Source organism: Mya arenaria, chromosome 1, assembly GCF_026914265.1.
Source record: "Mya arenaria isolate MELC-2E11 chromosome 1, ASM2691426v1".
Lineage (NCBI taxonomy): Eukaryota > Metazoa > Mollusca > Bivalvia > Myida > Myidae > Mya > Mya arenaria.
In genome coordinates, this window is record NC_069122.1 from 40,320,319 (window position 1) to 40,345,267 (window position 24,949).

Below are 24,949 nucleotides of genomic sequence, written 5' to 3' on the forward strand. Positions count from 1 at the left end.
TGGTTATCGAACTTGACCTAGATATTTCACCAACAAACACTTTCATGAAGTTTGGTGGAAATTGGATGAGAAATGTTCAAGTTAGAGAGCGGACAAAGCTAAAATGGACAATTTTGACAAATTCAGGGGGCCATAACTCTGGAGTGCCTAAAGCGATTTGGCTGGTTATTGAACTTGACCGAGATATTTCACCAACAAACACTTTCATGACGTTTGGTGGAAATTGGATGAGAAATGATCAAGTTAGAGAGCGGACAAAGCTAAAATGGCCAATTTTGACAAATTCAGGGGGCCATAACTCTGGAGTGCCTAAAGCGATTTGGCTGGTTATCGAACTTGACCTAGATATTTCACCAACAAACACTTTCATGAAGTTTGGTGGAAATTGGATGAGAAATGTTCAAGTTAGAGAGCGGACAAAGCTAAAATGGACAATTTTGACAAATTCAGGGGGCCATAGCTCTGGAGTGCCTAAAGCGATTTGGCTGGTTATTGAACTTGACCGAGATATTTCACCAACAAACACTTTCATGACGTTTAGTGGAAATTGGATGAGAAATGTTCAAGTTAGAGAGCGGACAACATTGTGGAGCCCGCCGCCCGCCCGCCATGGGTGTTCCCATAATACGGCCATCGTAAGATGGGCGTATAAAAAAGCAACACTGCTTTTTATATCATAACCTACATTATTCCAGCCAATGAAATCACCTTACCGCATTTAATCATAAAGTATTTTAATTTTAAAACAACAAACATTCCCGGCCTGGGCGCATATGAGTTTGGTTGGTGGTCACCAAGCCAAACAAATGGGTTGTCTCCAGGTACTCCTGTTACCCCCACAACACAAGCCTAACTTGCACAACATTGTGCCAACAGGAGTGACTTAGTATACTTGTTGTCCGGTTAGCTGGTAAAGCAAGATAATGTATAGACATTAAGAAGAACGAAATAGATCTTAGATAGGTGATCATTCAACATGGCAGTAGTGAACAGTTCCAAGTAACAGCTATGGCCGCCTTGACTTACTGACCCTTAAAGAATTTGTAGGTCCTAAGTTTCATTAGCCAACATCACATAATTGACAAGGATTATGGCAACTACTTTATTCACGGCACATTTGTCTGCCCAGGGTTATGACCTGACTATTACAGTAATATCTCAATTGGTTTAACAGTCCTGAATATTAACATTCATGTCAGGGTAGTTCACCATTTTCTCAATGATCCAGTTACTTCTAAGATGCTGAATTTGAAGCCAAAGGGTACGAAGATTCTTGTTTTGTACTTAGTCCACAACACTCTCTTGCATAGTATCTGACCTTGACCTACTGACCCAATTTCAAGAGGAAACTTCTACAGATCTACATGTTATCTGTTTTTTCTAAAAATTGTAGTCTTCATTTTAATCATCTACTGACCATGGTCGAACTACATGGCTTAGTTTTTGAACAAATGTTAAAATCCTCTTTAATTACTACTGGTGAGGCTAGGCCATACTGCTCTCTAATTACTGCCAGTGAGATCAGACCAAACTGCTCTCTGATTACTACTGGTGAGGCTAGGCCTTACTGCTCTCTAATTACTGCCAGTGAGACCAGGCCAAACTGCTCTCTGATTACTACTGGTGAGGCTAGGCCATACTGCTCTCTAATTACTGCCAGTGAGATCAGACCAAACTGCTCTCTGATTACTACTGGTGAGGCTAGGCCATACTGCTCTCTAATTACTGCCAGTGAGATCAGACCAAACTGCTCTCTGATTACTACTGGTGAGGCTAGGCCTTACTGCTCTCTAATTACTGCCAGTGAGACCAGGCCGAACTGCTAATACTTCCAGCAAGGCTAAGTAAAACTGCTCTCTAATTACTGCCAGTGAGACAAGGCCAAACTCCTTTCTAATTACTGCCAGTGAGACAAGGACAAACTCCTCTCTAATTACTGCCAGTGAGACAAGGACAAACTCCTCTCTAATTACTGCCAGTGAGACAAGGACAAACTCCTCTCTAATTACTGCCAGTGAGACAAGGACAAACTCCTCTCTAATTACTGCCAACAAGGCTAGGCCAAACCACTCTCTCTAATTACTGTCAACAAGGCTAGGCCAAACCACTCTCTCTAATTACTGCCAGTGAGATCAGACCAAACTGCTCTCCAATTACTGCCAACAAGGCTAGACCAAACTGCTCTCTTATTACTGTCAGTGAGACCAGGCCTAACTGCTAATTACTTCGAGCAAGGCTAAGTAAAACTGCTCTCTGAATTCTGCCAGAGAGACTTGGTAACTTTACCTGTAGGATTTCAATGTAAAATAATGTACAAACTTATTTAACAGTTTATTGTGCAAATTTTATCATTTCTATCAATGAAATAAATATACTATGACTGACAAATAAATATCACTCAATAATATAATTCAACATTCTACATCCTACCCGGTAGCTATTCTTTGAGACAGAAAGTTCATATACCTTTGCTGTGTTTGTACACATGGGGACCATATTATCAACGATTGTAATCATACGTTCACTTTTTTTCAACTCCATATCACTGAGTAGTAATTGTTTGCAAGTAAAACTTTCTGTTATAATTGTGATGATACCTTAATATCAAATCAAAATTCTTGATGGGACAATATTTTTCCTCCATCTTTGGTAAGATGGCCCCACAGTAAGTCAAGTGTGTGTATACTGTGTGCAAGCCTTCCAGCGTTCCTACTTTTTCCTACTTTTTAACAGCTTCCTACTTTTTTCTAAAAAACTACCATTCCTACTTTTTTGAAAATAAAGTTCGCAAAGATATTAAAGTTTGATCATTGTGCTAGTTTTATTTGCGGAAAATGAACAAAAATTGTCAAACTGGCTGGTTTCTGTTGTTGAAAGGTGTGGCAACATGTTCCACTTTGACATGCATCATATTTCATAATAAAGGCTGAGGGATGATGACCACACAGTTCAGCAACAGAAACCGACCAAGCATCATTCACTAAAATATTCAATGTGGCATATAGAATGGTATGATTTTGCATTAAAAACATCTCCTCTAGGTAAGTTAATAACCATTAGTTATTACATATTTAACCAAAAATATTCCTTCTTTTCCTACTTTTTTGTAAAAAATATTCCTACTATTTCCTTCTTTTCTGTCAGAAAACCTCCTACTTTTTTCCTGCTTTTTTGTTAGTGGCTGCTGGAAGGCCTGTGTGTGATAAATTACGTCATAAATGCAAACTCGGAAGGCAATATTTCGCTTCAAATGAAGACTTTAAACAAAGATTATTTACTATTTATTCATCCTATGAAACATGGCACAGTCTATCATCCGCTTACAAAGCCCTGCCATTTGTATTTTACTGGAGTTGAATGAGAGTTTAGTTTCTAAAAACACACTGACAAATCTTGTCACAAATCCGCCGCCTGATGTAGCACTGACGTAACATTATTTTGGATAGAGGTTTGTCAAAGTGTTTGAGGAAACTAATCACCTAATTGAACTGGTAATAAAACGAAAGCAGGGCTATTTAAGCGGCATAGACTGCCCTTTGTTTAATTTAAAATGATGAAGAAAAAGAGTTACCTTGGTTTTAAGCCATCATTCGAAGCATAATGTTGCCTTCTAACAAAGCATTTGTGACGAAATTTATCACATAGTATACACATACTGACAGTCACAAATCCTAAACCTATATAAACCTGTAAATCCTTTAACGGTAAAAACACCAATTGATACATAAAATTATATAAATGAACAACAAACAAATGTATAATTAGTATCACATATGTAATAAAGCACAAATAAAAACAAATACAGATGGAAATGTGACATCCTGCGAACATAGCCATGAAATTACGAGAATTAAAATTATCTATGTTATGTAATTGAAAGAGATGATAACAAAATGTAGATTGAAACTAGGGACAACTTTCGAATATATCTCCAAATAATTCTGAAAGCCTTCTTGTGAGGTGTAATACTTCGCTAGATAACTAGAATTACACAAATCAGATGGAGTGTTGTCTTTCTGGATCGCCCATGCATTGAACAATCGTGCATACCAAGTTTTAATTAAAGACTACACAAAGTTGTTCAAAGTTTTTTATCCGAAACAAAAGTGTGTTTTGGACAATGATGAACGAAGCAATCCCTACGTAACAAGTGTTTATCTTTGCAGGAGACACAGATATAAAACTTTTTAATAGGACCAACATTTACAATCCACAAATTTCTTGCAACCTGCTTTTAATACAATTATCTTTAACGACTGACATCTCCAAGCCTCACTTAAGCAATTACCATGTTTGATGCAAATATCTTTAAAAAAAATAATTATGGCCAAGGTCTATGCACAGTGCCCCCTCAAACACCTGGGACATCAAGGCTTTCACAATACCTCAACTTTTTTTTCTTTGAACACAGAAACTGAACATGGCAAATCTTGGCACTCTCTGAGATTCAAATATATACACGGATATATGCTATTAGAGATATGGAATAATGAAGGATAATAATTTTATATGATCAGATTTTATCAGTATCATTGAAGTACACGTAATTACTTAGATGTGGTAAGGGGTCGACACTAACTAAATTTCCAAGAGATCCGGAATGGACAACATAAGTTAAAATTAAGAGTCCAATTCTGAAGTCAGTTATCTGTTTAGCCTCCTGCGCTAAATTTTGTTAATAAAATATTTTGATCACTTTTGAAATGTCTTCTGCTTGAATTTAACATGTATTTTGGTTCCTATCAAACTTTCTACTTATTACTGATTGTGTCCCGACAAGACAGCTGACTTGAGGGTTATGGTGTTCCTTCATGGGATGTCCACTGTTAGTGTTTATATGAGTGACCAGTGACCCCAATTTCTAAAACATCTCGAGTTCCTTTTAACAGTATTAAACAAAGCTCGAAATTTTTGTTTTGGTATTTGTTTTGGATTTACAACATTCTAAAGAGTTTTTATAATTTAAAAGGAAATTATCTTTTTGATAATAACATTATTAAACCATTTTTTATTTAGTAAAATCTAGATTAAGTATGAAATATGGCTTAAGGAAATGAGCTACTTCAGATTAATATGCTTAAGAATTTTGGAGAAATTCGAGTCGGCAGTTTAATCAATGAAAGGTAAGCAGTAAGCTGTTTTTTATTTAAAGAGAACAGCTTATTAAAGTGAACACCTATTTTTGATGGAATAACATGAATCATAATGTCAAAAGTAAATAAGCGACAAAACATCTTTATTATCAAGTACACATTGACCTGCTGAGCAGACTTACAAAAATATACTTGTAAGTCAAAAATCTATCACAATTGATATGTATAATACAAAATGTTACAATGGATTAGACTGATGTGCATTTCACATGGCTGAAATCAGCAATAAAGTGCTTTAAAACAGTTTCAATCAATTTTAAACAATTCTCATGAAATCTAATAGGCTAATAGCCATGTAATTTATGGCAGATTGTAATACATGTGTGTTATTTCCATCAATTTGATACAAATTGACCAAGTTTCAAAACCTTGATATTTATCAGATATACTATCGTAATAACTCTAAGAATATATAATAGCATTAAACTCTGTATGGATAACAAATTAACAAGACTCAGTCCAGGAATTGGCTATTTGCTTTGATCCAACAGCATTGTGCAGATTCTAAATAAAGCATGTAACAATATCACAATTAACCCTAAACCTGTTCAATAAAAGAATAAACACTATCCTCAAAAGAAGCTAACCAGTCATCATCCAGTAATAAAAAAGTTATCAGGGGCAATCATATCAACTGATGTATAATCTAAATCGAATTGGACGAATAATAAACATCTTACTCCTAGATATTTCTATATCTTTTTCCACAACTAATAACTATTTTTGGTTACTTTAGTTTTTTTTTAAAATTTGTTCTTGCAAGTAAAATTATCCAATCTGTGACACTAGCTGAATATTATTCAATTAAAACATTTGTTCTAACAAGGCTTTATTCTAATCTTGTTGATAAAATAGCCCTAATATCCCTACCGTCAGATAAATGTTTGACACATTACCTACCACTACCATAAAGCTGGACTTAAAGCCCAAATGTCCGATATACGTCAATCCATTCTTCCGTTATCTTCTAGCAAGGATCACAACTTGACCATTAGAAACATATTAAACGATCTGCGTGGACACAATGCTCTTCCAACATGTTCTAGCTGGATTCTTTTGACTCTGGCTCTGTGCCGTTCCAGTAGACTCCTGCCCAAACCCAACTCCCCAAATCAAGCGAGAATAACTAACAAGTTATCGTGAATTTTAAGAACTATCTCTCCAATTTAACGGAATGTCCTCTCACTATGTTCAAACTGGGATCACAAAAGAGGCTCTGTACCGTTCCAGTCAACCTCTGCTCCCTCCCACCTACAAAAAAGAAAATGAGGTTTCAAATTCTATAATTTAAAATATTCTAATCATTGTGAGATTTGCTATTTATATGTTTTAAAGAGTTTATATTTTATTTCAAATTGAAAAAAAAAACAAGACCAAACTTAATATGAAAATCCATTTGCTTGTATGACTGTTCTAATCAAATAATATTATGATCATGTGATTAACACACGCATGTTGAAAAATTTGTTCTGTAAAATTCACCCGTTCAGAAAATATATGAATGCAAATAGTACCGTAACAAGATTCGCAACAACATTTTTTATATAATGTAACAGCCCCTAAAACTGAACATGTACTTACTTTGTTCATATACAGTGGTCTTTAGGAGGAACCGACTGCCCCTTAAACTGAACATGTACTTACTTTGTTCGTATACAGTGGTCTATAGGAGGAACCGACTGCCCCTTAAACTGAACATGTACTTACTTTGTTCATATACAGTGGTCTTTAGGAGGAACCAACTGCCCCTTAAACTGAACATGTACTTACTTTGTTCGTATACAGTGGTCTATAGGAGGAACCAACTGCCCCTTAAACTGAACATGTACTTACTTTGTTCATATACAGTGGTCTTTAGGAGGAACCGACTGCCCCTTAAACTGAACATGTACTTACTTTGTTCGTATACAGTGGTCTATAGGAGGAACCAGCTCCTCTTCAGAAGGAGGGGTGAAAAACCGGTTGTTTGTGTCTGCAATGACAATGAACATCAGTATAAGTTTCATGTTACCATTACAAGTTTGTTTTTATTAATAGCAAATTGATTCTATGATAAGCTTTGGTTTCACACATGCAAGTTAACACGGCAGGAAGAAAAACAATGTTGAGAAAAAACAAACAATATAAGTTTTTATAAAAATTAATGCAATGCAAACCCAAAAATGACAATTTTTAGTTTGTCATTGTATACGACTGCTTTCTTAAAAAAAACACAATCTCAAAAAATGTCCATCTTACCAACAGTCAGTTTGATTTCTTCCTGCTGCCTGGCCAATCCATCGTAGTAGTAAAGTTCAAACCTGGAAAACAAGTTCAAAACAAAATGTAATCCAAAATGATAAATTATGAAGACAGGACAAATTCAAGCTCTCAAATTCATTCTGACAAGGGAGTTGCAAGGGGATGATTACACTCACCAGTTTTTCTTAGGTGATCAATAACCATATCTCAACAAGTAATTTAGCCAGAGTTACGAGACCTGGTACACATATATGCAGCGTCATGGTTAAAAAGTGTTCCAGGTCTCATGTTAATATCTTCGATTGTTTCTGAATTAAAGCCAACAGGGACTGATTGTTCTGAACTTTGTTGAAGATAACGAACTTGTGTAAGGCATCATTCTAAACTTTTAAAGGAGGACTTCTTTTTGGCGTGCTAATATATTGACATTTAGCAAGAAACATATGCCTTAAATTTTTTAAGAAGTACTGCAGATTACACTGTAGTGTGTCCTTTAAACTTCCAACCTAGTAAGAATGTTCAAGTAAATGACAATTGCGGAAGTTTTTCCAAACAAGAATAACAACACCAGCTCTTAAACAATACCTCCAATTATTGGTTTGAAAAAGGCTTAAAAAGTCTATAAATGTGTTACATTTAAAAGCTATTACATGTAAACATATAACCCCCGGGGGAAAGGCACTTTTAAATTATGCCACACCCCTACAGAAGCAAATTGACCCTTTGGGGTCCAAATTAGTGAAAAAAGACACCCACCTAATACTTTTAAAATAATTGCCTTCCCCCAGGGGTTTATATGTTTAACTGTCATAGCCCGAAAGAACAAAGCCTGAAACTTAACCTTTTCTCTGCTTTCCAATCACTGGTGAGCTCCTTCTTGATACAGAACAACACGCTGAAGTGACTCTCGCTACACACAACCCAGATCGGATAACGTGGGGTCTTCAAATAGGTCCCTACCTGATAGATATACATTATATGTTATCGTCAATTATAACAGTATCTTTAACTTATCTTAGAAAAGATTTGCAACCTTTAGTGACCCTCAAAACTTGAACACATATTATATATCAAGTAGTGTTGGAAATCATTTTCACTCAAGTAAACGATTATCGCTGGTAAAATTGGTTTTTGACATTATCTTAATTGTAGTTTAACACTATTCTATAAATTTGGTTCTTGTACAATGACTCGTGATGTTTAACTATGCTTTTGTTATGTGTATGTTTTAAGTTATTTGTGTTCTTGTAGCTTTCAGTCATATTGTTAATGATAACAACTGAACACTTCCAAATGTATAAATGAATTCAAGGGAAAAATGGCAGAAATTAAACAAACATGGGTAATGAGAGGAAAGAAGAAAAACAACTCGGCGGTTGAATCTATGATCGATTATGACCAAGTACAATCGATTGAAGCTGATTTCAGGCCCAACCAATCAATTTTTTATAATAATCGATCATCGGAATATCACTAATATCAAGCGAGCTTCAAGTACATTCTCTTTCACAGAATATATAGCTCCTTAACTGACAGGATCTGCAATACTCCAAAAGCAACAGGAGTTCGCTTCCACATGCGTGGCTGTAGTCATGTTCGTCATTTGTTTGGTGTGGCGGGGAATCAAACCTGCGACCACCGGATTGACAGTCAAGTTACCACTAGACCACAGATCCGCAACCAAATCAAGTTCTTATACACCCTTGTATAAGTAAAAACTTTACAGAGTATGTAGCCCCTTACCTGACATGACTTATAATGCTCGAACAGTGAGAGAAGGCCGACATCACACCTGGACACAAGCCCCTTCAGTATGGTGATATTTCCATCCCCCGAGTCCAGCTCTATCACATCGTTGAACACATTCGACACCGCTCGCCCCGACAGGTACAGGTTAACCATTTCCTGGAAAATAACAAATAAAATTCAACAACAGGGCCATGACGGCTCTAACTATAGTTCATGGATCCCAATATGGCTCAGCGATGAGGCGGAGTCAATGTTGATCAGGGGACATTTCTGACTCGTAGAAACAATTTTAAAGCTGCACTCTCAGAAATTGAACGTTTGACCCATTTTATTTTAAGGTTTTGTCTTGGATCAAGCCAGTGAGAAAATGCATAGAAAACTGACAAAAAAACCCAGATCTTAGGTTTTCATGATTATGTTCTAAAATTGATGTTTTATGCATTTTTCTGAAAGCGTCAATAATGCTTTTAGCCATAAAATATTAATTTTCCAATGAAAATCTGCGATCTGATCTTTTGTCAGCAGTCTTATATCACTGGTTGTTAGATTACCCAAAAATTGGCTCATTCCAAGACAAAAGATGAAAAATTTGCTGAAATGGTAAATCTGTGAGAGTGCAGCTTTTAAACTATTGTCAAGAATCATACCAAGATACAAAGTTGCACCTTTGATTTTTGATGGAAAAGCCCACTGTGTCACAAAGTAGGCTCTTTAATGTTTATATCCTTGGTTGTAATGTGATGTATTTAGAAACAAATAGTTTGGCCCCGAAAATGAGAGATACAGCTCAAACACTACCTGAGTGCAGTAGCCATGAGCTCCCATCAGCTTGTTTGTCGGCACATCCATATCCTCTTTTACACTGTAAAATAAGAGAACAAATCATTATTCATCATAGCCACCATTGACGCACATTAAAAACATATGATTGAAATGAAAATTGTTAAACTAGGAATGAACAAAACAAATAATTGGATTTAAACAGTAACTTTGCATTTTGTAGTTAATCGTCAGCAAAAATATTTTATTATAACAGCACTTCCTAGTTTCAAAGTTAAATACCCGGTAGTAAAACTTGTTAATCCTTTCAAGGTGTGACAATAGTTAAAGTCACTGAATACCAATGCCACAGCACCAAGACATTCAGAATTCTCAATTTGTAGTTCTTTGGAAAACAGAGGAATAAAACAACAACACTCACCCTTCCACCCGGCGCGACAGAATGGCGGAGTAGAGGGAAGCCATTACACCACCCTGCCCATCCAGCTCAAACTGAAGACAAAATACAAACCAATCAATAAACTTTCTAAAAGGCTGATCAATAGCATAGCTTTTTGGCAGAATCAAATCATGATTAAATGGTAAATTAATTTTCGTATCAGGTTATCAATTTGAGAAGATGAAATTGTAAAAGTCTATACTATAGTCAAGTCTAGACAGAAATTCTAAAACGTTTCGAGAATTTCCTTTTTAAATGTATTGCAAATATACCTTAAACTAGACAATTCAGTGTTTTTCAGTGTTTCCATCATCATCTGATGTTATCTTAACCAATCAAATAGCTTGGGTCCCAAAACATAAGTATATTCGTATATTTCCGGATTCACACATCCGGAAAACTCAACTTTTGTATCAATCAGAGAGCGAATCGCTCTCCCTGTACATCCTCCCCCCATGTGAAACTCAATGGATTAACATCGATCTCAAAATCAATCCATGAGGCCTTTAATACGGAATTTTGGATTGATTCGAAATTTTATCATCCTTAAATAGAATACTACACTTTTATTTTTTTTATTCATAACTTTATATCTTGCTTTAAACTGATTGGTAAGTTTGCTCTTCCAGTCACCCTTTTTTCACTGAAAGTACTAAGTAAAATACCTGGCTGACAGCTTGCTTCATGAACGCAATGAGATCATTTAAATCCACAAATGTGTACAGGGTCAGCTGAAATTGTGAAAAAGAAAACATCAGTCAATGGTTAATACTTTTTCTGCAATAAAACCCAAAGAATTCTCTTTATTTTGTTTTGAAATGTTAATAACTGTCTAAAAAAAAATGTTGAAAGAGACTTACGGGTAACTCCAAAATGAATCAATATATTAAAATTTAAGATAAGTCATAATTAATGACTGGAAAACAATGACTGTGCAAGCGCAAGCTTGCTTTCATTTCAGTAACAAGTTGAAAATATCTTTGTCAGAATAGATTTGAGTGTTTCTTGATCGAGTATTACCTAATGAATGTCAATAATGATGACTTGTTTTTAAACCACTTACAGTTTCTATAAACTCGTCTGCCCGAAACTTCCCCCCGCTCCCCACAACAGGACGACTAGATGGACTGAAATAAAAAACAACACATGAACTCCTGTTGTTCAGTTTATACTTTTTTCTTAAAGCTTGATTGGAAGAAGGTTGATAGCTTCTGGAATCACGTTGGGTCTGTTTTCCTGGGAAGAAACCAGCACTGCAGCCAGTTTTATAAAACCCTATTAATTCATTGGTTGATTTAAGTTAATCAAAATGTTAATTGATTGGTCAATATTTATCCAATAATGACTGCTGACCAATAACATTGCTTCAATGTGCAAACTAACCAAAAGATAGGCAAAATATATAACAAAACTTGAAACTAATGTTTACGAAACACTTAGTCTTATATTACACACACTATTAGGGTTTTAGACAGTTTTTGAAAAGCACAGGGTGCTTCCGAAAAGGGACAGGTGCTAAGTGTGAAAAAGGCACATTTTAATGGACTATGAAGAACTGGAACATTATGAATTTGACAGAAAAAATGTTAGGAATTGTCTTTTATTGAAGTAATAATATTATTATTAGGTTTAAACTGCCAAATATATTTTATGTACAGCTTGTATTTATTTATAATCATATAAGAAGTTCTAATTAAGTCAAAAGAAATATTTGACAGTCTTAAGCATTTGATCTTATGAAGGCAGGAGTGTACACACATGCTGGTCTTCATGAGGGTAGTAGGGTTCTACCAAAAAGGGACAGGGTGCAGCAACCTTCCATAACTCTTAAGTTAAAACGCTACATACCAATATCATGCTAAGGACATGAAAACTTACAGACAGACAACAGCTTTCCGTTTCTCGCCCGCTCTCCAAAATATTCGAGCCAGAGCCAGTGCTAAAGCCTCTGTTCTCTCCTGATATGACGGTTCATTGCTGAAATAAACATTGATTGAAATAAACAAATAAATCAAGAGTACCAAATCGATTTTTTAACATATTTAAAAATACAGTCTATATTATTCATTGTTGCTTGTGCAAAGAAAAGTACAAAAAATATGTCAAAATAAATGCTTGTGAATAAGAAGAAGAAGAGAGTTTATTCAAGAAAATAAAACACAATATATTTTTGAAATAGGCCAACATGGCTTTCTTATAAAGAACATGTAAACTTCTGTGGATGGTATACAGTCAGACCCTTAGCTAGGACCAATTTGGGATTACGCAAATCAATGACGGACAGCATATTAAGCCCTTCACCTTCTCCTGGGTTTTATATTTACTTCTCAATACATGAGTGAATACAGACCATGATTTTTTCCATATTTTTTCCCGCCTGTGTATTTTGTATTCTAGCATAAATTCTATCATTAAACATACTAAACCAGTGAATAAAACGCCAAAATATCTAACATGTGACAAAAAATAATCAAAATTTTAATACATATCTTACAATCTCTGGATGGGAATTTTCTTCTCCCCAAAGAGGAGTTCCTGAATGACACAAGCCTGGACACTGGCCAATACTCCACATGCACCCCCCTGAAACATAATGCATGGGCTGTTCAGATCTTTGGTAAAGTTAATTACGTTGTAAAAGTCATTGTTATTAACTTTCAAATCATTACTGCTTTGGAATTAAAACAGATACATTTGTGAGCTGCAGTATTTTTTTACAAGGTTTTGGACACCTATTTCAGCTGTCTGTGTTTTATCTAAATAATTAAGAGAATTTGACAAATTAGTTCAGCTTAAAAAGTTAACAATGATGTTCTTAATTACGTTGTTAACTTTAAAAAAATCGACAAACTCAGGCCAATGTAACATAACATTTAAAATAGGTTTGAGAAAAGTTTTGGTCGATCATTGATGTTTTTGATTTATTTGTTTGCATTGCATACAGTATTTGAATCATACTAATTTTTCTCATTTCAAATAGATAAGCATTCATATTTGGTTGAAAGACTCACTGTAAGTACCTTTCGGACCCTTGTTGATTACAAATTTGAAAGTTCAATGTTATTTTTCTTTTCTTGAATGCTGGGAATAGGATTTCCTGGGATTGTTATTGGTCCCAGTTTGAAACATAAAATATCAGTAGGTGGTAAAAGTCAGGTAACCCGAAATAATCCTATTTTTTGTAAAGGCCGATCCTTCAAACAGCAAGACAGGTGTTATCTGATCTTGCCTAGAACAAGTAACTATATTTTACAAGCATCATTTCTAATGTATTTTTCTTTAAATCAATATGATACAAAAGTTTTTGAGAACAAAAATGTGGTTGGGTTATTTTAAACATAGTTTTATTGGGGGGGGGGGAAGCCTCTGAGAAGGAAATCCTCACCTTTTTCTGGACGATTCCATACTTGAGTTTGGGCATATCACAGAAACTAAAACTCTGGTAGCGCCATTCATCATTGAAACTAGTCATTGGTGTGCCAAATATCAGGGTCTTCAAGGCCTGAAACATGAAAGTATTTCCTGGTAAAAAATTATGAGACACATTGATGAGCTTACCAACAAATATCAGTTGTAAGATTAGAACATGACAGAACTCTAGTATAGTCATTAGAACATTATAAATTCTTGAATAATTTTTTAATCATTCATATCACTACAATGCATATACTTATTCTTATGAATTTGTTTCTAATTTTAAATTAGTAAAGTGTGTACCTCATACTTGGAATCCAAATTAATTCTTTTTGCTTTCAAACTTCAGTAAAACCTCTTTCATCACATCCACAACAAATTTCTTGTTTGTAATCTTAGACTAGCCACACTGATTCTGTTTAGTGCATTGGCCAGTTATTTTTATAGTCCAAATAACTTAGATTCTTATCTTAAAATTAACTTATATCTAAGGTGGTTACCGAATACAGCCTCTGATGCCCCCATCATAAATGTGTTTTATCATGGTGTTCTGCTTTTATTCTTAAACATTCTGAAGGTTTCCTTACCACAGCAGTTTTCACATCAATGGGTTTGGAGTTGTGTTGGTTTTTGTTGACCTTGGCTGAGGTGACCCTGGGGGCAAGGTCAAGGTCAGCCAGGTCATCATCAATGTTATCTATTTCTCCCATCTCAACATCACCGACCTTGTGACTTGAACCGGAGGATATTTGGCTGAAATATGCACAGAATTTAAGGGTTTACTCTTGTAATATCAGAATATTAAGATCCATGTTCTTCACAAATCAAAGAATTCATCATAAAAAACATTTTGATGAAAAATCCTGATGTAACCATTAATATGCTAGTTTTGTGTGCAAATATTAAGCTTTTTAGAATTTTGCACTGACTCTTGTAAAATCAGAATATTCTTATCAATGCACATATCAAACAATTCATCATGAAAAACATTTTAATGAAAGATTCTGATGTAAAAGTTTACATGCTAGTTTTGGGGGCAGAGATTTAACATTTTAAGATTCACCTCTTTTCAAAGATTTCAACAAAGTCATATATTATACATACATAAATATAATAACACCTACCTGCCTAATCCGGATTTCTTCCCCTTAGCCGCTATACTAGATTTATCCACACTGTAATGCTGGGTCTCTTTTTCCACGGACGACTGTCGTTTAGTCGCTGTCGAGACCCTTGGCTCTTTTTCAATGTCTAAAATATCTTGTATTGACTTTTTCCTATCTCCTGATATTAATGTTTCTATCTCTTTAACCCCTGAACCACTTTCTACACCGTATGATTTTAAACCTGAGCTATTTAGTTTTGAACTTGAGTTATTGCCCGTCAGAGGTTTAGAGTTGATAACCGTTGGCTTTGGCGTCGTTTTGGCACTTTGATTATTTAGGGAGTCTAGACTAGTTATTTTTGGTGAATCGTTGTCAAATATATTAAGTCTTTGATTTTTACTGGCAGACATAGGCCTAGGTTTGTTAAATTTTCTTCTGCCAGAATCCTGAAATAAGCAACAATACCTGTATAACATTAAAGTGATACTCTTATTCAAAATAAATACATACCGTATAATACTATGCATAGGACACACTTTTTCACACGAGATTATTGTCTGAAAAATTGCCTGCGTCCTATCTATTATATTAGGATTTCAAGGTTTTTTCAAGTCCATTTCAGCCGAAAATGTCGGACCGGGGATGAACGCGGTAATGGTAAGTACCGATACAGTGTCCACCAAAGAGAACAACTGATGTAGGTAAAATCACGCAAGTTAACACATGCATAAATATGTTGTATGCTTACTTTAAAATGATTCATTGATAAATAAATTAAAACAAACAAGAGTGTTTACTGTTTTATAAAAGGGACGCTTCTCATAAAAACTCGATGTGAGTCAAGTGCTTTAACTTGATTTAGTTATAATGGCAATGGAAAATCGCGATAAAAGGTAAATATCAATTAAACGTTGTTCACGATTTTAACATTTCGATAATTTAGAAAATATTTTTTTGTATGTACGGACACAAACACATATTACAACCTAGGAAGAATAATTGATGTATATTAGCTGATAGCTGATTATTCACTTAATCTGAAAGTTAATCTTAAATGTAGCTGAACAAATTCCATAGCTAGTCTTTTGTTGTTTTTGGTCAAACAAGGGACATAACTCAATACTTTTACAAGCCCCAGTTATATGCCTTGATATATATTTTCACATTGCCTATGGCAACATCATAACACATATGTACAAAATTTCATTTTGTATAAGAATATCTTGAATGTTTTTTGAGTTACGGGCAGTCAAGCACGGTTTAAAATGTAAATGACAACGAGGAAGACTTCACCAATATTATCACAATAACCAGACTTTTTTCTTCAAAAACATCTGACTAGCTTACACAAATAAAAAGCAATGCCACATTACCTCAGTACTAGTTATTGGTCCGGACATCCCGAGCCCAACAGATCGAGCCTTGTTGGCACTCCTTTGTCTTGTTTGGACCTGTCGTGAAGGTAGCTGGTCTTCTTCCTCCTCAAGGGACAAAACTCCAGCTCTACCATCCCCAAGGATTGTCTCCCCCTCAGTACTGTCCTCTATAACCATGTCAGAGTTGCTGCCCTTTTTTAGCACTGTAAATTTAAATAATGGTAATTCAATTGCATTTAAGCGAAGAAAGTTTGAGTATTTCTCATGCTCAAGGGAAAGAACTCCCACTTTTCATTTAATTAGAATTATCTCCCTTCATTATAAGTCAACAACTGGCCCAAATATCACAAAAATACTTAAGTCGAATATCAATCTCAACTCGTTTTACCACATATAAAAGCATAGTGTGATTTATAATCATGCATATTTTTTATTCTTTTTGAAAACATATTTGCTCATAGAACATGTTGATAAAAAGATTTTGTCAATATTTCAAAGACTAATTCAATAGCAAAAAATATACTGGTACTTAAGTAATTGCTAAAAACAAAACATCATACTCAAATACGTTTTTGGCTGTAGAATATTTTTCCCTTGGAATCTTGGCCAAAGGAGTTAATATAATATTATATGTATGATTGAATGCGCTTTTAAAAGATGTAAAAACATATACATGTATGATTTTTAATAACTTTTGATGTTATGTGTTAAAATGCGATGAGATTGGGATTTGAAATAAGTATTTTCGTGATATTGGGCCAAGCCCTCCATAACCATATGAGCAGATGCATGCACAATACTTAGTTTGTTAAAGATGCGCTCTTACTCCCAAATAAGATTTATCACATTTTATACAATTTGTTATAATATACCAAAAAGATGAATATATGTTACAAACAATGATTTTATGAAGGATACAGAGTTTAGTTTGAAAGAAAGGTGCAGAAAACACGGTATTTCTACCTTATGAGAAGACAGAAGATCACAGTAAATCTTTTAGCATTCACCCATCATTTAATATTTTTGCGTTTTCAGCTATTAAATACACGGTTACAATCTTGTAATCAGTTATTAATATTTTCCATAAATGCATTATTTAGTAAGTAGTTCAAGGTTTATTCGTCAGAATTTATGTTTGTTATACATATGTATGTATTGATTTAGAATAAGAGTGTCACTTTAAACATACATTCATGTATTTCCATCATAATCAACTGCAATTGTGAAATCAATTCTTCAATTTTTGCATGATTAATCATTATATCAGTATCAAAGCAAACTGAACAACAATGAACATTTCAAACAAAATTATTCGACCCTACTCTTTGACTCAGGTTTCTTCGCCATAGCTGCGGGGTTGCTGCGAGGTTTCGGCCTCTGGAGGGGGTAAGTGAATTTTGGGTCAGGCGTTAATAGGTCATCGTCATCATTTTGCTGGCTGACTGGGAAACCATCAAATCTCAGGTCTGTGTCCTCCTGAAGAATTATTACATTCTATAAGTAGTAAGGAGCCTTTAATGGCAATGCCAAATTTTATTCAACTCATGCACTTGTAAGACTTTCATTGGTATCAATTCATATTTCATCAACATGATCTCTTCTTAATAGTAGGATAACATGAAGTAACATCTTAATGATCAAATTTTGGCAAAGTGAGCATAGCAAACGAGCCCTTCTTTATCATTGAAATATTACTTCAGGTCATTTTATTGACTTAGAATACCACCTTATAGGCTGACACATTGTCAACACAAAATCTGCAGACTTTAAACACCTTCTATTAAGTTGAAATTCTTAATGACTAAGCCAAATACTTCATAGTTATCTTAATAGCCTATCTGTAATTTCATTAGCTGAACTTGTAGGTTGTATTCTTAAATATTTTAAGCCTTCCTTTCAGGTAGTTTAGTGTGAGTTTAATGCAAGAAATACTTAAACACACCATAAGACACAGCTGTATTTTTTAACTATTTTGAATTCAGTCAATAATCTTTAAAAACAAAAATATTCTTACTGTGCCTGCCTATTACAATGTTTTTACTACACAATTTCTTAGAGGCCATTGTGTAAATATACTAATTTCAGAAAGAAATATTACCCATAATGATGAATTTGACCAAATAGCATGAATTTTTATCGCAAATTAGGACACAACTTTTCCAAATTGCTATCGGCTATTTCCAAAAAAGGTCAAAAAAGCCCTGCTGAGGTGCCATTATTAAACATCAATTTATGATTGTTTTTTTTATTTATTGATCATGATGTAATGCAGAAACATTAAAAGATAAAAGTTTATAAATCATTATGTGTTTATGTTTTTTTATATGTTAGACAATATTTGATCAAATTCTTGTCAAAAAGTTTAATCTTCAAATCAACAAAAAATATTGACTTTCTCCGAAACATACACCAATCAATCATACCCTTGTTGGATACTGTGTCTTGGAAGACTGGGCAGATCGCAGGCCAGTTCTCTGGTTGCTAGCCTGTCTGGTTGCTGAGCTAACAGAGCCCCTCCCCTCGTCCGTTACCTCACCGTTCCGCAGCGAAGATTTGTTCTGTACGAGGTACTGGGTTATCACTTCTAGCATGGCCTTCAGGGGATCCACCTGCTCCTGTAAAAGATTACACAGATGAGATTATAAAATACAGAGATGTAAACATAACAATAATCTCGATCCTGAAAGTCTTAAAAAAATGATTGAGTATGTAGGCTTCAGGCCCAAAGCAGGATTAAACCTGCACTCTGACAGATTGACTGTTTTGACATGTTTTTTTAGTTTTTGTTTCAGAATCAGCTTATTTGTTATCAATGCCTTCAATGCAGTCATATAAGATAACTCACAATAGAACATATCTGTATTGTTTTTAAAACTGCCGAAAATTCAGTGTTAGTGCCGCTTTTATCCATAAAACATAAATCTTTGAACGTAAATATAAAAAACTGTGATCTGATCTTTTTTAAGCAGTCTTGTATCATTGTTTTCTAGACATTTACACAAAAAACTGGCTCATTCCATGACAAAAAATAAACAAGTTGTTAACATGGTCAATATGTGAGAGTGCAGCTTTAAGCAGCTTAGACCTCTATTGTAATGGTTTCAAAGCCATTTAAATTCATTTCCAGGCAATTCTTTCTAAAAAAATTAAATGCAAAATGTCTAGCACAAAAACAAACCTAAAAACTGTTCAATAGCCTGAAATTGAAATTTCCCGATAAATCCTGAACTAGATCACCCTTGCAGACAACAATAAACCTTGACAAGGATGCCAATGCATTTTTTTTTTTTTGTTAAAAAAGAGGAAACTAGTACCGAAAAACAGCTGAAAAGAGGAAAACTGGCATCCCTGCTTAAGGGTGTGAGTCATCCAATCGTATGTATAGTTGTCCTGACAGTTTTTTGTGTAAATGTCTAGAAAACAATGATACAAGTCTGCTTAAAAAATATCAAACACAAAAGAATATGCCAAAACTGCTGACAGCAGCAGACAATTTTTCTTGGCAAAGCAAAGATTATTGATAGGCCAATGCTTCAAATCCTTGAAATGAAGTACATTTGCAAACAGTAATAAATACCAAAGAAGAAGACTTGAACATAATTCATATCAGCTTACACCATCTTATTTAAAAAATATTAAGTACAATCTTTGATTTAATTCATTTATTACACAGTCCGATGTCATCAGCTCAAGTGAATCTATAGTAAGGCCAAAGAGCCATGTTTTTAATTAAAATAGAAAAAAATGGTGTGTCTAGTCTTCTTTCTTAAACTTCTATCTTTAAGTAGTACATGTAGGTAAAGATTACAGCGGCAATTTACATTTTAACCAAACTGAAATCCAAGTATTCCAAGCCAAACTTTCCACTTAACTGCAGAACACTACAAGAGCTGAGCTGGTCACACAGTGGTGCTAGGTATATTAAAGTTCTGAATCCAATATAGGAATAATATGCTGTGAATAATTAATGGAAAGATTTTCTATCCAGCTTCCATTTCATAACAATCAATACCAAGGCAGTTTGTGTACATTGGTTTGACGGCAGTCGAAATCTCGTTTGCCAAAACAAATACACCGGTATAGTTTGTTTTTCCTGATTTCAAAAAAGGATTGGTAGGTTTATATTATTAATTTTTAGATACAGTGGTGTCTGAAAATCATTGATACACTTATGAGCAGCGCCATATGGTCTGAAATTTAATATACATACACATAAGTGCTCTATAAAAATAAAATACGTACGTGTCTTTCAGAAGAAAAAAGTACTCAAAATGAGAAAAAGAAAAGTACAAAAAAACACTGTCATAAAATGGTAATTAAAAAGTTGGGGAAGGTCAGGGGCCATATTACAGAAGTACATTTATCTTAAATTAAATTTTTACCTTTTCCTTAAATTCAACAATTTCCTTAACTGTTTAATTACACAGACCTGTAGAAAGTGTTATGCTTAGTGTTGATTCTGCAATTAAAATATGGACACTCTCACAGACATTACAATTTAAAGAATTCATTCAATAAGACCATTATCATTATAAATTTGTTTTCAAGCATTATTTTTAATCATGAGGAAAAAAGTCAAAGACTCATATTCCATATCTAGTCATGAATCTAGTTACTTTTCTTTATTATGTTATTTACACTATTATTCTTCTTATTGAAAAATCAATACAAAAAATTATGTTGTGACAGTAAGTTGAGATTTTTAACATTTGTTTAATTTAAGTGATTGCCTTGAACCACAGAAAACACAATTATCTTGTGGCCATTAATTTACAATATACATAAACAAAACATGCAAAGTGCTAAAATTTTACAACTTTAACTAAACAATTCTTACATACATACCATACCCAGGAGTCAAAATACACAAGCCAACATGCCCTGCACTGGTTAAAATTATTTTCGGGCTTGCTCAATTTCAGGGTTATATAGCCAGACTTGTTAAAAAGAATTAATGCCAAGCACTAATATAAGAATTGGTAATCTTGCCTAGTTCATACAACTAATCGCCAAATGGCAACACGTCAAGACCTTTAAAAGAGACTTTGACACAGACATAATGCTCTTCAATGAAATTGCAATACAGAACAACATGGTTTTGAACAATATGTGGAAGTATCATTTCACCCTTTTGACCACTAACCTCGACTTTGACCTTAAAGGTACAGACCTGGAGCTGTGATTACGAACAGTCTCAAGTCCAAGTCTAGACTCAGACCCAGAAAAGCATTTTGATAAAGGAAGAAAAATCAAAATTATTTCATTTCTTTTACAAAGATAAATATTAGTTAAATATTCAAATAGCAATATATTTGAGCAAATTTTACCATCAATGCTCTGATAAAAGGAAAATTTTAATGAAATGAAGTTTTGCAATAATGAGTCTTGAGTCTGAACTCAGACTTGAGACTGTTCATAATCACTGCCACTGGTTCTTGTGTGCAACATGCTGCCATATGGTGAAGCTTCATGGCACTTTTTTGGTGACCAATGAAAGAACCCATTTAAGTCACGTGATTCCTCACCCTGAATTTGGGCTTGTAAATCTAAATGTTTAATTTTGGTGACTGCATACCTTATTTTTCTTCATGATTTTCTCGATATGGAGTTCCTTGACCAGTTGTTGTCGATTGCTGATGCTGTCATCAGATCGTGGCAGCTCTTCATCTAGAACTTGCAGAGTTGTCTTCAGGCCCTGATTAAAGAAAATTGTTCTGATATACAAGTTCAAGAAATATGCCGCCTATAGAGGACATATCACCTGTATCACAGTGGTCAAAATAAGCACAAGCCCGCAAGCCCTGCACTGGTAAAATGTCTTTCGAGCTTGCTCAAATTCTGAATTTTATATAGCAGGGCTTGTTCAAAAATTTGATTCCAGGCAATAGTATAAGAATTCGGGCTTGTTCATCCGAAAGTCTAACTTTGATGACTGGTATCACCTGATAAAACTAAGCAACTAAGGAAACTTTTTTGGTGCAAGAGGCCCATAAGGCCGATGCTCTACTTCCATGGCTTGTTTGGTCATTTTCTATCCAAAGCATTGTTGTATGGGTATTTTAGGCAACATACTGGTACTGAAAGTTCACTTCTTATAACATTTATGATTAATATGAATACTGAGAAATGCATATATATGTTGAAATCAAAAAAGTACTCACAACAACATGATTGAATTGGTTGTTAATTGTGTGTCCATGTATTTGAAGATAAGTTTTGCACTCAAAATCTAATTTAGTCCTTATTTAGAACTAAAAATTTGAGTATAAAACTTTGACACTGTGAAACTGCTGTTGTTTACTGAATACCGTACTCCATTGATTATGGCAATACAAATTGTCAAGTTCAACATGTATTTTGCATTTTTAACACGAAAAAATGAAAATTAAAACCAGAAGCAGAAAAATAAAGGTGAGACTCCTGCAAAATATTCCTGACAAAAAAGACTGTAATCAAATAACCACTATTTAGTGGTTACCCGGACCAGATTTTTACCATATAAAAGGACAGATAATCTCTGAAAGTTTGCTATCAATGAATGTATAGAATGGAAGGAACTTCAATAAATGCTAAACTAACTTAAAATTTTAAGTTAAAGGAAATTCAGAAAACCAAAAAAAATGACTATTTGTGGGGTAAAATGGATGCTTTTTGATAAGGGGAAAGGGCTGATATCCTGTCCCAAAAAATAGCACCCCAAAAAACTCTTACAGACAATTATTTAGACTACCTTTAGATGGACTAATGGTCTACTTTGTTGGAAGACAATGATTATACTGTTTTGGTTCTTTATATATGGATTTAAAGCAAATATCTTTAAGTTATAATAATAATAGGCATAATTGAAACATCGTCACGCACTATGATATATACAATAGGAGATTCATATGGTGGTCTGTAACCTTTAAAGAACGAATTTCATTAATATTTTTTTAACTGTTAAACGCATTAAATTACACCATAAAAATAATCTGACAGGGATTTGTACCTTCCTGTTTAAATATTCCCTAACAAGGGAGGCAGAAATACTTTCAACAAAATCTTTCGACATTTTAAAGCCTTTTTCTTTCATATGTTCATTTTTTGACAAAAGTATCTTCTATGGAAGTCGCCATTTTGAAACATTCCGATGGAGATATCGCGAGAACGGTATTAAAATAAAACTTCATTTTTTTTATATAAAACTGATATATAAACATAAAATTAGATAATTTATGTTTTATTTGTTGTTTCCAAATTAATTAATTTTCTATTTATAAAAGGTAAATGAGGAAGATGAGGTTCAAAAAGCTGTGATTACACACGACTAATTTTGTAATCAGCAGGGTTCTGCCCCTTTGTGGATTACACCAAAGGTGATTATTAATTTGAAATCATTAGCCGTATTGTTGGCGTTTGTGATGTACATAATTTTTATGTATCATTGTGTGACTTTTTAATTAGTAATCAAATGTACTTTAAAGCCAACCACAGTATATCTCTTATAAGTCCAGAGTTTTTATACCGTATTTTTTATATATATTATTGAGAAAATAGTTCGTAATATCCGTTTTTTTTCCGGTAGTATCCGGTGTTAATAGTAACCACACCGAGTCCATTATGATATAATGTCCGTGACCATGTTTAAAGATTGGTCTATAAAAGCACGGACCTATTTTTAGGTCCGTGATATGGATGAGTATCTGTTTTGGAATGATAATTTTCAATGATTTTGCTCAAATAGACTGAATATTAGTTAAACAAACCTTCATTTTGTTTTCGGATGGATACATTAGTCCTATTTTAGTCAATAGCATTCGTTTCCATTCAACAACGGCCTTTTTATATTTATATTACCACTCTACAGTATATGTCATAAAGCATTTTATAAAGAACGTATATATATATATATAGTGGTCCACAGAGAAGTTGTAATAGAACGGCGTTACATTGCTGACCTTTGGCATACTATAATAAAACAAACTTGTACATTGATTCTGAGGTATTTATTGAGCATACGCTATAAACGTATATAACTCCTGAGTAAAACATAATGTATAAGAGTGTAACGTGCGACGTCACAACAAACACCAACAGATCCCTTCAGAGAAAAGCATGCATATATACAGTAAATTTTCAATCCAAACAGAACCCGGACTTAACTAATTTGCATATTACCAACCAAGTAAACATACGTACTATGAACGTACTTTCGCCTATACATATACGGAATGTTATACTATGAACGCACATCCGCCGCCTACAGCGGTCCGTTACATTTCTTTCCCCTCCCAGGAGACTCGTCCCGAGTCTTGGTCTGGGAAACTCATGGGTAAGGCAACTCCGTTCTGGCATTTAACAACATCCCACCGCTGCCACCACTTGTAATGTGCGAAGTCAAACAACTACCAACAGATCCCTTCAAGAAAAGCATGCTCGACCCTGAAGGGGTCCAATGGTCTTTATACACACTAAATTTTCTATCCACACGGATCCCAGGCTTTGTTAATTTGCATATTTTATTATTACCAACCAAGTAAACGTATGTACTATGAACGTACTTCCGTCTATATCGGAATGTTATGTTATGAACGCATATCCGCCGCCTACAGCGGACCGTTACAAGAATATAACAAATGGCATTCCGCAATCTTTTCTCATCTTTCTGTGTTGGTCTAATATCGACAAATTATTAAATCTCGAAAATATTGG

The 24,949-nt window shown here is 34.3% G+C and overlaps 1 protein-coding gene across 1 annotated transcript; it reads right to left on the reverse strand.

Annotated features, from left to right (window-relative positions):
* Positions 1-2,344: 2,344 nt before the first annotated feature.
* LOC128239830 (probable ubiquitin carboxyl-terminal hydrolase MINDY-4) lies at positions 2,345-23,376 on the reverse strand. The gene is made up of 19 exons (XM_052956275.1): positions 23,247-23,376; positions 21,834-21,953; positions 18,682-18,873; positions 17,581-17,734; positions 16,256-16,461; positions 14,901-15,328; positions 14,364-14,529; positions 13,748-13,864; positions 12,857-12,945; positions 12,241-12,339; positions 11,426-11,489; positions 11,028-11,093; positions 10,345-10,415; positions 9,942-10,005; positions 9,138-9,299; positions 8,236-8,354; positions 7,392-7,453; positions 7,050-7,125; positions 2,345-6,404 (listed from the first exon to the last, which is right to left on the reverse strand). The coding sequence occupies exons 1-19, from the start codon at positions 23,328-23,330 to the stop codon at positions 6,356-6,358; spliced, it is 2,388 nt and encodes a 795-aa protein (XP_052812235.1). The 5' UTR covers positions 23,331-23,376; the 3' UTR covers positions 2,345-6,355.
* Positions 23,377-24,949: the final 1,573 nt, after the last annotated feature.

Excerpts from the sequence above, each read along its gene's own strand:
- LOC128239830 (XM_052956275.1), bottom strand. The coding sequence starts at position 23,330 with ATGAAAGAAAAAGGCTTTAAAATGTCGAAAGATTTTGTTGAAAGTATT. Across the intron at positions 12,340-12,856 it reads AAAATTCCCATCCAGAGATT|CAATGAACCGTCATATCAGG; the intron begins GTAAGATATGTA and ends TGTTTATTTCAG. Across the intron at positions 8,355-9,137 it reads AGCATTATAAGTCATGTCAG|GTAGGGACCTATTTGAAGAC; the intron begins GTAAGGGGCTAC and ends TATATCTATCAG.